The sequence below is a fragment of the Somniosus microcephalus genome, chromosome 11 (genome assembly GCF_052327205.1).
Source record: "Somniosus microcephalus isolate GS21.2 chromosome 11, FLI_Smic_1.0, whole genome shotgun sequence".
Lineage (NCBI taxonomy): Eukaryota > Metazoa > Chordata > Chondrichthyes > Squaliformes > Somniosidae > Somniosus > Somniosus microcephalus.
Genome location: NC_140997.1, coordinates 58,122,497 through 58,138,406, shown reverse-complemented (window position 1 = coordinate 58,138,406; position 15,910 = coordinate 58,122,497). Strand labels below are relative to the sequence as shown.

Sequence of the window (15,910 nt, the reverse complement as noted above, 5' to 3'; positions counted from 1 at the left end):
GAGGGGCTTCCCAGTAGCTCACACTGGAGAAGTGTGTGAGGCTCCAACCTTCCACAGCTGTGCCTAAGCCTTCAAAAAGTTGCCCCAAGCCTTCAGCAACAAGGTCCTGCAGCCTGCAAATGCTGCCTGTTTAAATCTCTTCAGTCCTGATTGACCTGCAGCTGAAAGCAAGCAAGCCAACTCTGTTCACACCAGGTTTCATCAGCGGTGTTCCCACCAGGCGTGTTTTACGTGGGGGAAGCCAGAAAATTGCAAGGTCCCTTGAAAATAGGTTTAAACATGCTAATAATTGGTCATTAGGCTCCCGCCGACCATTAGGGTCCCGTTGAAACACAGGGGCGAAAGTTGGGCGGGGCGGGGAATCGGGCGGGGGGTCGCGACCCCCTATTTCTGCGATTTTCAGCCCCCACCCACCTGAAAACCCGCCTGACGGCTGGGAGAAAATCGGGGCCATAGTCTCAGTGCTAAATTCAAGTCTGCCTCGCCAATATGCAATTTTGATTGCTGTTACATGTTCATTATAGACAAACTATCTGTAAGAGGTTTCACTGTACAAAGATCCATAAGATTCCAAGGTACCCTTCTCAGTGTTAATCTATCTGAGACAAAGATATAGGTCAATGCTCATATGCAAGCAGAACTTGGAAGCAAATATGTTAAATGTTAATCAGTGATCCCTTGGTAGTAGACTGAAGATAAATCCCCACATCTTTCATGCATTGCCAATTATAGACTATCAGATCAGGCCCTTGTGCAAAATGTGGTTTGTCTAATAACCATTTCTTTCATTTCTTTTGGGTATGGCCACCCTTTCATCTGCTGCGGAAATCAGTTTTAGGCTGTAGAAATGCAGTTTGCAAGATTCATCTACCATGAAACATTGGAGCTGGGCAGGTTTTGTCCCAAACATCAAAATCAACAAGAAATCACATAATTGGCTTTTACTCAGTCTTACTGTTGGTGAGGAAATTAGACTTTGCCATTGGAGAACCGCACAAAACGAGCTCAATGGGTTTACTTTGCTGGCTGTTTGATACAATGTGCATCCTTCAGCAAGCAGAATAAGCTAAATGGTATATAGTTCCTTGTTACATCCTGAGGAGTTCTCAACGTGCTTCATAACCAATTAGATACTTGCCAAGCTGTTATGTCGGCAAATGTGGCAGTCAGTTGTGTGCAGCAAGGTTCCACAAACAGCAAATGAGTTATTAACCAGACAATCTGTTCATTTTAATGGTGTTGGTTGAGAGAGGAATCTTGGCCAGGACACCAGAAGAGCTCGCTGCTCTTTTTCAAGTAGTGCCCTGGGTGGGAGTCTCACATCCACTTCATCCAAAAGATGGCACATCTTGCACTACAGCACTCCCTCAGCACCACAGTGAAGTGTTGGGCTAGATTAAGCACCCAAGTCCTGACATGGGGCTTTCAACTCATGACTTTCTGTCTCTGAGGTAAACCTGCTACCAAGTGTTACCAACTGAGTCAGGTTGACAATTAGAAATATGGTAGTAGATTATGGGCTATGGCAATTGTGATGATTTGATGAGCGGGACCACGGTTTTATAATGCCATAGAATATTGCGGTAGGAATGCAAACATTTTATGAAAGTTTCTAGGCACAGTCGAAAATTTCCAGTCCAGAGTTTTGTAAATACAAGTGTACTTTTGTAATGGAAGGTGCTCTGATAAATGACTTATCTTTGTAGGATGCATGTGACCTAGGACAGCAGCCAAGTGATGCAGGAGCACCGGTAATCTGTTACAATGACGCTGAGTAATTGAGCATTGTGGGTTACAATGTTCAACAAAATGGTGACTTGTTTCTCTGATTTTTGAACATGAGCAGTTTACTAAAAACAGTAACACATGGCCCAGATTTTGTGGTAGGAATAACATTGAGGCTATCAGCAAAGATTCTTCAATCTGATTGGTTGAAGAGACATGCTGTTGCTTGTCCTGTTCACACAGGTCCCAGATCCCCTGTAGAGGGCGCCATGCTGTATCGGACTCTCGATGACCGTAAGTTGCTGGGCAAAAGCCCACAAAAAGTCTGTGGGCAGCTATAAGCGTAATAAACGGCGAACGTTATTTGTTCGACTCAGACCTCAAAATCCGGGCCACTGTTGATTCTAACATTTTCCCATGTTCTCACTGTGCTGAAATGGGCAAAGCTTATTAAGGAAATTAATTGCACAGCAGTCAGTGGACAACTGGACAATTGAAATGAACATTAATTTAAAAATTCTGTTCACTGTATTTTCTACCCTTATCCTTTGCCTGGTTTTACACGTATTGGACTTATTGCTCAAGTAAACCAATATCTGGCCAACAATTGAGGCTAAATGCATTTGACTTGTCCTAGAATTAGTGGGACATAATATCAGTCCTGGACATATATGTCATTAGAACGTAAATTGTGCTTTACAACAAACCTTCTTGAATCAAATGTAATAATGTTATAAAAGTAATTGTATCTGAAACAGTTTTGTCCTTTGCATTCCAAAGCAATGGCAACATGCTTAGATTAACAGAGGAGGCAATTTTAACCTGATCCACCCGTCCATCGGGAAACTGGTGGGATCGGGTGCAACGCTGGTTTACACCCTGCCTGACTTTACTCTCTATTGACGTCAGTGGAGAGTAATATTGGGCGGAATGTTAAGACCCAATCCCATGGGTTTCCTGACCTGCGAGTTAGATTAAAGAGTGTCAGAGAAAAAGCATAAGACTTTCTCTGTGTGTACAGAGAGGGTGTCTGATACTGGCGCTGTCTCCCAACTCCCTCACACCCAGAACTAATTAACAGTGCAGAAAGAAGTGAAAACACTTCACAAGGGTAAGCAAGGGTAGCCTGTCACCACACTCTGCCTCTCCTGCCTGCCCACCCGGGGTGCTACCTTCAACCTCTTAAAGCAACACTCACACTACTAGTCCTTCACACTACACTATGGGTAAGGGTACCAACATCTCCCCTAACACACATTAACTGCCTTGTACAACTCCAAAACCTCTTCCTCCACTTGTCATGCTCATCTCTCACTCCACCTCTCCCATCATAATTATTTCACACTCCTTAACTGGCCAATCTTATCCTCACGTACAAAACCTATCACCCCCATAGCTTGCAATACAATATATCTTTGCTTTGAAATACATTGGGCACTTGTGTCATGATTTTTTTATGAACATTACAGTAAGTCTAAATACAGTGGGTTCAGATTTCTTCACATAGGTGTGGACTCTTGGTGAGGTTCTGCTGGGCCAAAGAGGCCTGCTTTGGTGTCATCTGGTAGGGTGCATTGATGAAGGTAAGGCTGCAGTGCTGCCACTGCAGTTGATCAGTCGATGAAGTCGTCCTGCAGAATCTGCCCTCTGATGCCCCCTTGCAGCGGCAAGTGAGGACATGGCCTGGTTTGTAGCACAGGCAGGCAGGACGTGCTGGGAACGGAACCCCTTTCTTTTCACAAGGGCTGCTCTGTTGGTGCCTTCCGTGCCACGTGCATGCCATTGTGGCACCCTGGGGAATTCAACTATCCTGTAGCAGTCCCTGGCTCTGTGCCTCGGCTGCATGGGGGTGATGCCTAAGTGGCGGTATTTGGCTGCTGTATGAAAGAGGGCGTCGGTCACCTGCACGATACAGGTCCTGACAGCTCGCTGGGTAATGTTGCACAGGTGCCCTGTGGCAGCCTGGCAGAATGCAGAGCCATAAAAGTTGATGGCTGCTGTCACTTTACTTGCCATGGATAGAGCAATTGTGGCAGTGGAGCGAGTCTGCAAATCTTCATGCCTGAAGTTGGCAGAGATGCCCAAGTTCATCCTTGGAGAGGCACAGCCACCGGATGCACCGCTTGCTCCTCAGAGAGGCCCCTCTTAGGACTGGTGCGGCCTGCACACATGTTTGGGAGTCCAGTGCCTAGGGGCTGCTGCCATCAGCCTTGTGACCTGATTCTCCTGGCCGGGACATACTGCTTCTGCAACGCCTGCTCCATTATGATGGCGTAGAGCGGCCTGCCCATGGGGAAGGCCAATATGTGTCCAAAGTTGATCTGCGTGTGGGTTTGGGGGTTGGGGGCAGTCAGGGGTTCCAAAATGATTTTCTGGCATGAGAAGAAATTAAAGTGCAGGTCACTGATTCAAAAATGTGAAGAAGGGGTAAAAAAAAAAGGTTTCTCAGCAGCCTATAATCAGTTAGTGAAATTGGTGCCCTCTTCAATTCACCAACTCCTCACTAGACTTATCTGACGTGCTAGGGGGAGCTGTTAGACATTTTTGGGGAGCACGGTGGCATAGTGGTTAGCACTGTTGCCTCACAGCGCCAGGGACCCGGGTTCGAATCCGGCCTCGGGTGACTGTCTGTGTGGAGTTTGCACATTCTCCCCGTGTTTGCGTGGGTTTCCTCCAGGTGCTCCGGTTTCCTCCCACAGTCCAAAGATGTGCGGGTTAGGTTGATTGGCTATGATAAAATTGACCCTTAGTGTTAGGGGATTAAATACGTGGGGTTACGGGGATAGGGTGGGATATGTGTTGGTGTAGGGGTTACAGGGATCGGGTGGGATATGTGTCGGTGCAGGCTCGATGGGCCGAAATGGCCTCTATCTGCACTGTGGGGTTTCTGTGATTCTGTGATTCTGTGTGAGTGTAAACTTACACCAATTGGAAGAGCAGCATAAACTTCTGTTACTTGAACAGTGCGCTTTGACAGGTGTGAGATATGCACTGTTTAACACAGCGAGGAAATTTGCATTTAGTGAAATAACAGTACTTAAGCAGCATAATACAATAAAGCAGTAAGGGCATAACAACAGGGCAAGTGTTGAAGACAATGAGGAAATTCAGAGCCAGTGTTTCTCTAAACAGGAGAGTCGGTGGTGCCAAGTGTTGGAAGAACATTTGTTCTATGATCTTTGTGACCTCTATTTTAAAATAGGTAGAAGGTTTTACAGGTCTACAGTCTCACTGATGATACGGTCCTGAGAGAGGTGAATAGTCTCGTCCAGTTAGTCCATCCAGTCAACCGGAAATCACAGTGCAAATCTACCCACAAATCCAGAGATATTGGGGACTAATTCAGTTTTTCTAAGTAAGTTTGGCAAAACGTACAAAATTTGACACAAGCATGATGGGAAGGGGACAAAGCAAGCTCTTCTAAGGGGAAGGTTGAGAAGTATTACCATGGTAATGTTGGTGAGCTCTGATTTGCCTGCAGCCCACATTTACCCCGGAGTGTGTGAAGAATAGAGATGAATAGGTATAAAAGGTGAAACCTTGTTGCATTCCTGAGCGCAGTCATCCATCATCCATCCTCGTTGAACACAGAGTCAGTAAATAAATAAAATGTCCCCAAGCTTAAAATTGGTTTAACACTGCAATGCTTCAGACTTTTTTTTTGGCAGCAATTCTCTAATGATGCTCACGATGGATATATTTTACAGTGAAGTAACGCAGCTGAAGAAATCACAAACAGCAAGAGGAATGCTTAAACACACTTTCAATCCTCTTGGTAGAACCAACTCCTTGGAGAAGGAGAAATATTAACAAGTGAAACTTGCAGCCTGCAGCAGTGCTAACTGGCTTATACTTGTGTGGCGTGTATGAGGGAATATGTAAAGTAGCTGCCTAGCAACACTTCTGCTAAGATGTGACTTTGAAGCATCAACATGTTTAAGATCAAAAATTCCTTTACCAACAATGGACTGTCAGCACCATTATTTAGTTCTATAAGTTTTGAATAGTCTGTTCCAAATGTTACTTAGCTTCTTACCATCTGCCACGTTTAAAGTCTTCTCCTCGCAGGTTTAGTTCATTGGATTCCCTAGCTACTCTTTCCTAAATTTGGTACCGTAGAGATCAATTTGACTACAGACCCAGTATGGTTAATTTCTACAGTATGAACAGATTGATCATTTTCTTTGCATCTCCCACCTTAAGTAATTGCTTAATGCTGGTTAAGTTTCCCCACCGCCTCGCCCTGCCCATATAAGCTGGGCTCTCAACCATTCCCATAAACTCTGGGGCCTGGAGTTGCCACTCGGTTGTGCTGTTCTTTTCAGTGCCATTTGCCCGAAATCGGACAAACCAGCGCAAAAGATCGTGGAATTTCGAACACAAATTACGTCCGGCACAAATCGAGTTTCCCGTGATCTTTTGCGTTGGTTTAAAAAGTAATGTGCTAAAAGCCACTCCGCCCATAAAACTGGCCACGCCCCCGATCGAATTAATCAGCATGGTGATTTTCTGCTAATTGCGCCCATTTACTGGCCTTCCAGCAGGCTCTTAAAATTAAGCCGGTTCATTTGGGCGTGAGGAAACTAATAGGCATGTTTTATAAGCTTTTGAACATACATATATTTTAATTTACTGAGAAACTGACTACCGAATATCAATGTAACTAGTAATTGGATCTGTATAGTTTTTTAAAGTCATTATCAGTTATTTAAAATCGGGTTACTCACAGGTAATGGGCTAGACACTCTGATTAAAAACGCTTATTTTTTGCGATAAACCCATTTTCAGCTGTATTAATCAAACTGCACCAAGTTACCACTCTTAAATACATCAATGAATATTTTGTAAAGCAATTAAAAAATTCTGTTCTAACTCGCTGCCCGATTGCATGGTTCATGGAAGATTTTATTGTATGCAAATTAATTTGAATGGAAACTTGAGAAAAATAAACACATCTCAAAACCAGCGCAATTTGCACCCAGATCGCCGATTGCGCCCAAAGCAGAAACTCTGCCTCTGGATGAGGAGCTTTGCTGTGGCAGAGACAATGGGGAACTTTATTTTAGAAGCAGAGCAATTTGAAATGAGAGACGTCACAGGTATACATGTGGGCAAGTTTCACTTTGGAAATTGGGACAGTGTAATTTATTTGGCCAAAGGTGAATAATTCTATGAACTGGATCAAGTAGGGATAAAATGCAACCAAGTTAAATTTATAAAAATGCTATCATAGAGTCATAGAGTTATACAGCACGGAAAGAGGCCCTTCGGCCCATCGCGTCCGCGCCGGCCATCAGGCCCTGTCTAATCTAATCCCATTTTCCAGCATTTGGTCCATAGCCTTGTATGCTATGGCATTTCAGGTGCTCATCCAAATGCTTCTTGAATGTTGTGAGGGTTCCTTTGGGCCTCCATGATATGTTGGAGCTGATTGTCAGTGTTGCTTGTCAGAATTGACTATTCCAACACTCTCCCGGCTGACCTCCCACTCTCGGTAAACTTGAGCTCATCCAAAACTCTGCTGCCCGTGTCCTAACTCGCACCAAGTCCTGTTCACCCATCACCCCTGTGCTCACTGACCTACATTGGCTCCTGGTCGATTTTAAAATTCTCATCCTTGTTTTCAACTCCCTCCATGGCCTTGCCCCTCCCCATCTCTGTAATCTCCTCCAGCCCTACAACCCTCCGAGATCTCTGCGCTCCTCTTATTCTGGCCTCTTGCCCATCCCCGATTTTAATCACTCCACCATTGGCAGCCGTGCCTTCAGCTGTCTAGTCACTAAGCTCTGGAATTCCCTCCCTAAACCTTGACGCCTCTCTACTTCTCTCTCCTCCTTTAAGTCGCTCCTTAAAAGCTACCTTTTGGAACAAACTTTTGGTCACATGTCTTAAAATTTTGGTCAATGTCTTAATATCTCTTTATGTGGGCTCGATGTCAAACTTTATTTGATAACGCTCCTGTGAAGCGCCTTGGGGCATTTTACTAGGTTAAGGGCACGATATGAATGCAAGTTGTTGTCTCTAACACTGATTGAAATTACTTCCTGTTTCAAAGCCGTAATGATGAGCCAACTCGAATGAATGAGGAGCAGTTTCAGTCAGTTAGAACACGTGGTCAATGCTCATTTCATCCTTTTTTTTTAATGTTTCTTAGCTGAAAAGGCAAACGACGACTTCTTTGCCAAGCGTCAACACTTTGCAGAACTAGCAGCGAAAGGGACCCTGCCTCTGCATCCAGTGCAGATACCGATGGAGCACGAGGACCCAGTGCACAGCTCGGACACCTACAGCGCCAAGCCACCCGGGCAGAGGAACAAAATCACCAAGATGCACACGCACCCACTGGTCTTCGATTCAGACTACAAAACCTGGGACACAAACGACACAACCATCCGACGGCAGGCCTACGCCAACAAGAGGCCCTGCACGGTGGGTCCGCTGGCTGAGAAACCCAGTCCTCAGCCGCAGCATTACATGGCCCAGCAGCCGTACTTTGTAACCAACAGCAAAACAGAAGTGACGGTGTGATGATCATCATCACTACTTTTTTTAATGGAAAGCTGCCGTTCCAAGAATGACCTGACCGAGAACTGACTCGCGTTGTCAGCTAATGCGATTGGGCTGTGGAACTAAAGTCTGAAAAATGAGCAATACACTGAAGGTTTAATAATGATGATGAACATGGTGTTTATGTTTAAAAAAAAACACAAAAAAAGTGATCTTTTTTTTTAAATGACCAGTATTTCACTTTACAGTAGCACAATTCAGTTTTCGGTTGTTGAAAGCTATTGAGACAAGGAATCGCTTGTGAGAATGTTTAAGACAATGGGGAGCACGTTTTCTGTAGTTTTATAACTGCCTCTACACATTTGGAAAAGGAAGGGTGGAGAAAGCAGCCCCTGCCTTGAACAGAGAGCTATTTGAACAGCTTGATGATGCTCAGCTGCCTTTAGTCTCTCTGGGAAGACTGGGTAATGTAGGTTGTGCCTTTACTATTGATAACTTAGGAAATGGTTGGTAGTCCCACTTTCTCTCCATCTCTCTTCTAATCTCTGTTGATGTTATAGTTGCATTCTGTATTCTGCTGCAAGAAAGAGGTCAAATTAGGCCAATAAGATCAGACACTATAGTTGGGCACCACCCCCATATCTGTGAAGTAGATCTCTGTGGACTTTTCCTCTCAATTAATTGACGTGATGGCCTCTCTCAGAAGGTCCTGCGGGTATAAAGCTGGAAAAAAAAACGAGGGAAAGAAAATAAATGTTTGCTACGTTTTATCCTATCTCAGAAATAAATAATAAACCTTGTTCGACTCCCACCATAAGTTTTTATATTCAGTATTGAAGAAAATGCATTTTTCATTAGCGATTGCACATTTGGTTTCTGCAAACAGCTAATGATTACCTTCAGTGTTGGGAACAACTTGTTTTAGCTTTGCATCTCGTGTATTACAGGTTGGTTCAACAGGATTTCCTGTAGCTAGCTGCTTACCGGATGCTATGGTCGCCTTCTATTTGAAACAGAAAATGGGGCTATGACAGCATTGTGCACAGTTCTGAAATCTGTGCACTAATTGGTTAACCTTATTTATCATCATACATAGCGTACCGTAACATGAAATTTAAAATCCCATTCTGTATGAAGTATTGTACTTTAGTCGTTCCTATTTTATGACCCACATAACCAGTTATATTCGTCAGCCCTATAGGATGATTTTTAGGCCAAAGGCTTTTAATAGCGAGAAAAATAATTTAAATTCATTTTGATATTCTACTGTATATATGTAATACATTTTCTAAGCTTAAGCACCTCAGTGAGCCATGGCTGAATGTAATTCCCCTTTAAGTCCAGTCTCTGTATTCTGCTGCCTGATGAAACTGCCTCAGATGAAAGGCTGGGCCTGCAGCACACTGTGGGGAAGTAGAGCTTTGTACCAGCTTCTTACAGTGGATGGCAAAAGTGGGAACAATGTTACAATCCCCAGCTTCAATGGTGGTCACTGTGATGTATGCAAAGCTGCACCAACAATAAATAAAGCAGAAACAAGCAAAAAGCCACTGAAGCAGTTTTTATGCGGGGGCCAGTTTCAGGAGCTAACAGGTCGGGGGGGGGGGTGGCTAGTGCTGCCACTCTCTTGTAAACAGCTCCCCCCTCTAACTCAATTGGCAGAGAATTTCGGAACGGGCGCGACATTGGCGATGCGCCCACAGTGCCTGCCCAACCCGGCCCCGAACCACTTTCAGGTTTGTGCTTCATTTAACATTTAGCTGGCAAGCTGCGGGCGCCAAATGGTCGGGGGGGGGGGAATGCAGGCTTGTTGGCAAGTAAGGTCTGGCGCGCGGGCAGGTGCGGCGCAGACACCGGAGGGAGCGAGAATGGGCCAGCAGTGGGCTGGAAAGTTTTTGTGGGGCTCAGAGCAGCACCCTGTTCCTCCTGGCCCCACAAAAATCTTTTATAGAAAAAACCCCGAAAAACGTATCTTTTTGGAGAGGCCTCAGGTGGCCCCTTTAAAGGCCGCGAGTTAGTACTCTCAACGCCTGGGAAAATGGGGCTGGCAGCCCATTTATCTTTGAAAGCTGCGATTGGGATCCTACAACAAGCGCAACACCCCAATTTGTAAACCTAAACAGTCTCTCGCCGGGTTTGGGCAGGAGCGCTGAATGCTCATTTAAAGGCCTACCTGAAAGTTGATGCACGAGGTCCCCACCAGACTCAACTGCCGGTCTCCTGTTTTTCAGGCGTGAAATGGGTGGCCGGCAGTTAAAAGTCTCTCCCTCAATGATTTCTCGCTCCTTACCATTGCCTCTAACAGAGGACCACCTGAAGAAATCTCAATTCAAACTGAAAAGAAAAATAGTATAGGCAGCATTGGCGGATGGGCCAGCCAACATGATTGACACTTAACTGCCCTCTGACATGACCTAGCAAGCCACTCAGTTATATCAAAACTGGAAGGTGACCTTCTCCGGGCAATTGGGGACGCTCAGTAATTTCCGGCCTTGCCAATGATGCCCACATCACAAGATGATTTGTTTTTAAAGGGAAGTGGTGGGGAGGAAAGTAAAGAAACAGGAGATAATTTGTCCCTTGCCTATCAGCCCATAAGACTGTTCTTACTATAAACAGGGAGGTTTCAATCATGAGCAAGAACATGGAGATCAGAGTTACCTGAAGAATGCAGTAAACCAAGCTGAGCTACACACACTGCATGGCAGCAACATCTCTCCCTGCACTACTGTCCCTACTGTCCAAACAACTCCCCCACAACTGCAACATTCTATTAGTGGAGTGCACATTCTCGTGAATTGCAATAAAACAATTCTCAGCAAACAAGCAGTATTCAAACCTGGTATCGCACAAGGCAGAGTTTTATCGTGTTCTGAGAGCTTTTGCAGGAGCACAATCGACTGACTGATGCAATGGTCTTTCCTTTCCCTACACCACACCTTATTTTCTTTGACTGCTTTTCTTCCTTGCTTGTTCTGTTTCTATTCAAACCTACATTTGTTTTAGCATCCATTTTAATGTCACAGCCCACTTAATGGTAGACTTTGCTTGAGAATTGATGATAATATGATGGTTGTGATTCCACAACTGCATGGACCAGATCCACTTGAACATCACTTGCACCATTTAATACATCTCTTGAGCGTATACTTTACTTATTGGCAGCATTTTCAGCTTGACCGAATAGTATTAACTGTAGCCATGCCAGCACTGACAGATCTTGTGACCTGATATTGGAGCGTGGAGATTTGCTGCAGCACAGTTGAGATGGTGTTTGCGACTTGCTAATAGAAGAAGCACTCGGAGCTGGTATTTGTACTGCACAAGTTGAGGTGGGCTAGTGGAAGGTCCTCAATGGTTCTCCTCTGAAGCTGTTGCAAAGCGTTTGTTATAAATAATGTGAGAGGAGGCATGCTGTTGATGCACAGCCCAGATTTTAGTAAGTAGCGGTGGAAAAAATTGGACACCAGTTCTAGTCGACATCTTTGTTCTTGGCAAATTGCTCAGCTATTACAGATGTTTGGCAGCTTGCCCTTCAGCTTTGCACCCAGTTTTACTGCACCACTGACTCAAACATGATGCCAGAGCAGCCCCACTTCTGTGCATTCACTTATAGTAGTCTGAATAAATACCAAGTGATAGTGAGCACTGGCTGGGGGAAAATACTGTTTGCTTGCTGTCCTCACTATAAATGCAAAATATGTACAGGGGGGCACTGCTTTCATCCCACAGAAGTGGCAGGCTCAGACTGAAAGACAAAAAAGTAAACGTTAAAATTCTCCTGTTGAATTCTGCAAAGGATCAATTTGGTTTAGTGTATAAGATTTCATTTGAGTACTGTACATAGAATCTGAGCACATTAAATACTTAAGCAGCAGAATACAGCCACCTGTTGTCACAGCACACTTTAGTATCTCGTTGCCCGGTAATTAGTGTTATTCAAGCGTCATTGACATCACACACCCGCTTTATGCTGAGTATAAGTCTAATGTGGATATTAACGTTGTGGTATTGCTGCATACTTTATACAATACAGTCGATGTAACAGAGTTTCGCTGAGTGCTTTTTCCTGCTATGTGCATAAAATATTAAGGAAAATTTGGTGTGCATTTGTGCAAATCTTTTTTTTTTCTATAAGGTCCCTGAAACTGTACCTCCATCTCTCACTGAAGCAATTCTATGACCCACCAATTCAGAATGTACCTAGCCCTCCCTGAGTGTTTGCTACCCCTATTACAATGCCCTGGCTGAGAGCAGGAACTGAACACATGGGGAATCTTAAATGCAGACCACTCCACAATACAGGCTGTTGGCACACTAATCTGCCTGTTGGGTGTGCTAACGTGTTTAAACCACTGTCTTGTGCTCAATTATAGTCAGCGCTTGATTGCCTTAAAGAAACCTTCTGGCCTATTGAGAGTTAATGAAACTGTAATTTTGTTTCATACCAGCGCAAAGTGTACCTTCCATTTGGTGGGGTTACCATTTGGAAAGGACGTCCTGACTTCAGCAAAACAGGGTGAGAGGGGGCAACTGGGATGTTATCTACCAAGTCTTCCATGGGCAATTGACCTTGATGTTCAATTCAATTCAAGAGTTCAGCCATCTAAAAATATAAGGAAAACCTGCTCAATGGGTAAAGGCCCTGCTTGTGATGCTACTGGGTCACATGAACCAGGCAGGCTCTATATTTGATCCCCAGATTTACTCAATTAGTTAATCTCAGTCAAAACAGTAGTGGAGAAACTGTAATTTCTCATTTTGCCTGTGATAGGTAGATGATAAGTTCAGGGCACCCTCTGCTTATCACTATGTAGTGGCTGCTGTTGTAAAGCACAAATATGGGAGCTGGGACTAGAATCCTGGCGAATCGAATAACTAGGGCTGTAGAGAGGGCTTTAAACTAATTAGTGGGGGGGAGGTTTCAAGAGAGCAAAAAATAAAAATGTCAGCGGAGAAGGCAATAGAGCAAGGTAGCAGTGGGGGAATTAAAAACCAGAGCGTGCCAGGAAGGGACAGAATGTATAAAGATAAAGGTAAAGTAGTAAAGGGGGTAAAAGCAGGAATAAATTGTCACAAAACATATTTAAAAGTTCTTTATCTGAATGCACGCAGCATTCGTAACAAAATAGACGAGTTGACGGTACAAATAACTACACATGGGTATGATCTGGTGGCCATTACAGAAACATGGCTGCAAGGTGACCATGACTGGGAACTAAACATCCAGGGGTATTTGACAATTAGGAAGGACAGACAGGAAGGAAAGGGAGGTGGGGTGGCTAATTTAATAAAGGATGGAATCACTGCAATAGTGAGAAATGATATTGGGTCAAAGGGTCAGGATATTGAAACAGTTTGGGTGGAGATAAGGAATAATAAGGGGAAAAAGTCACTAGTGGGCATAGTCTATAGGCCTCCTAACAGTTGCAACTCTGTTGGTCGGAGTATAAATCAGGAAATAGTTGGGGCTTGTAATAAGGGAACAGCTATAATCATGGGGGATTTTAACTTTCATATTGACTGGACAAATCAAATTGGGCAGGGCAGCCTTGAGGAAGAGTTCATAGAGTGCATTAGGGACAGGTTCCTTGAGCAGTATGTTACTGAACCAACCAGGGGGCAGGCAATCTTAGATCTGGTCCTGTGTAATGAGACAGGATTAATAAAAAATGTCCTAGTAAAGGATCCCCTTGGAATGAGTGACCATAACATGGTTGAATTCCAAATTCAGTTGGAGGGTGAGAGAGTTGGATCTCAAACCAGCGTACTAAGCTTAAATAAAGGAGACTATGATGGTATGAGAGCAGAGTTGACTGAAGTGGACTGGGAAAATAGATTAAAGTGTAAGACGGTACATGAGCAGTGGTGTACATTCAAGGAGATATTTCACAACTTTCAAGAAAAATATATTCCACTGAGGAAAAAGGGGCGTAAAAGAAAAGACAGCCATCCGTGGCTAAGTAAAGTAATAAAGGATGGTATCCGACTGAAAACAAAGGCATATAAAGTAGTCAAATCTAGTGGGAGGATAGAAGATTGGGAAGCATTTAAAAGCCAGCAAAGAATAACTAAAAGATTAATTAAGAAAGGGAAGATAGATTATGAAAGTAAACCAGCAAAAAATATAAAAACAGACAGCAAGAGTTTCTACAGTTATATAAAAAGAAAAAGGGTGGCTAAAGTGAATGTTGGTCCCTTAGAGGACGAGACCGGGAAATTAGTGGTGGGGAACATAGAGATGGCAAAAACACTGAACAAATATTTTGTATCAGTCTTTACAGTAGAGGACACTAAAAATATCCCAACACTGGACAAACAGGGGGCTATAGGGGGGGAGGAGCTAATCACGATTAAAATCACTAAGGAGGTGGTACTCGGTAAGATAATGGGACTAAAGGCGGATAAATCCCCTGGACCTGATGGCTTACATCCTAGGGTCTTGAGAGAAGTAGCGGTAGGGATTGCGGATGCATTGGTGGTAATTTTCCAAAACTCCCTGGATTCAGGAAAGGTCCCAGCAGATTGGAAAACTGCTAATGTCCTTAAAAAGGGAAGTAGACAAAAGGCTGGAAACTATAGACCAGTTAGCCTAACATCTGTGGTTGGTAAAATGTTGGAGTCTATTATTAAGGAAGCAGTAACAGGACATTTGGATAAGCATAATTTAATCGGACAGAGTTAGCATGGTTTTATGACGGGGAAGTCATGTTTGAAAAATTTGCTCGAATTCTTTGAGGACGTAACAAACAGGGTGGCTAAAGGGGAACCAGTGGATGTGGTGTATTTGGACTTCCAAAAGGCATTTGACAAGGTGCCACACAAAAGATTACTGCACAAGATAAAAAATCACGGGATTGGGGGTAATATACTGGCATGGGTGGAAGATTGGCTATCTAATAGAAAACAGAGAGTTGGGATAAATGGTTCATTCTCGGGTTGGCAATCAGTGACTAGTGGTGTTCCGCAGGGGTCAGTGCTGGGACCCCAACTCTTTACAATCTATATTAACGATTTGGAGGAAGGGACCGAGTGCAATATATCCAAGTTTGCTGACGATACAAAGATGGGAGGGAAAGCAGTGAGTGAGGAGGACATAAAAAACCTGCAAAAGGACATAGACAGGCTAAGTGAGTGGGCAGAAATTTGGCAGATGGAGTATAATGTTGGAAAGTGTGAGGTTATGCACTTTGGCAGAAAAAATCAAAGAGCAAGTTATTATCTAAATGGAGAGAAACTGCAAAGTGCTGCAGTACAAAGGGATCTGGGGGGTCCTGGTGCATGAAACACAGAAGGTTAGTATGCAGGTACAGCAGGTGATCAGGAAGGCCAATGGAATCTTGGCTTTTATTGCAAGGGGGATGAAGTATAAAAGCAGGGAAGTCTTGCTTCAGTTATACAGGGTACTGGTGAGGCCACACCTGGAATACTGTGTACAGTTTTGGTTTCCATATTTAAGAAAATATATACTTGCTCTCGAGGCAGTTCAGAGAAGGTTCACTCGGTTGATTCCAGAGATGAGGGGGTTGACTTATGAGGAAAGGTTGAGTAGGTTGGGCCTCTACTCATTGGAATTCAGAAGAATGAGAGGCGATCTTATCAAAACATATAAGATTGTGAGGGGGCTTGTTCGGGTGGATGCGGTGAGGATGTTTCCACTGATGGGTGAGACTAGAAC

The 15,910-nt window shown here is 44.0% G+C and overlaps 1 protein-coding gene across 1 annotated transcript in view; it reads left to right on the top strand.

Annotated features, from left to right (window-relative positions):
* LOC147110602 (protein shisa-9-like) overlaps positions 1-12,330 on the top strand; it is a 188,489-nt gene extending 176,159 nt beyond the window's left edge. Inside the window, exon 4 of the mRNA XM_086002243.1 lies at positions 7,880-12,330. Within this exon, the coding sequence (XP_085858369.1) occupies positions 7,880-8,253 (374 nt within the window). The 3' untranslated portion in view covers positions 8,254-12,330. The remainder of the gene's footprint in view (positions 1-7,879) is intronic.
* The last annotated feature ends 3,580 nt before the right edge of the window (positions 12,331-15,910 follow it).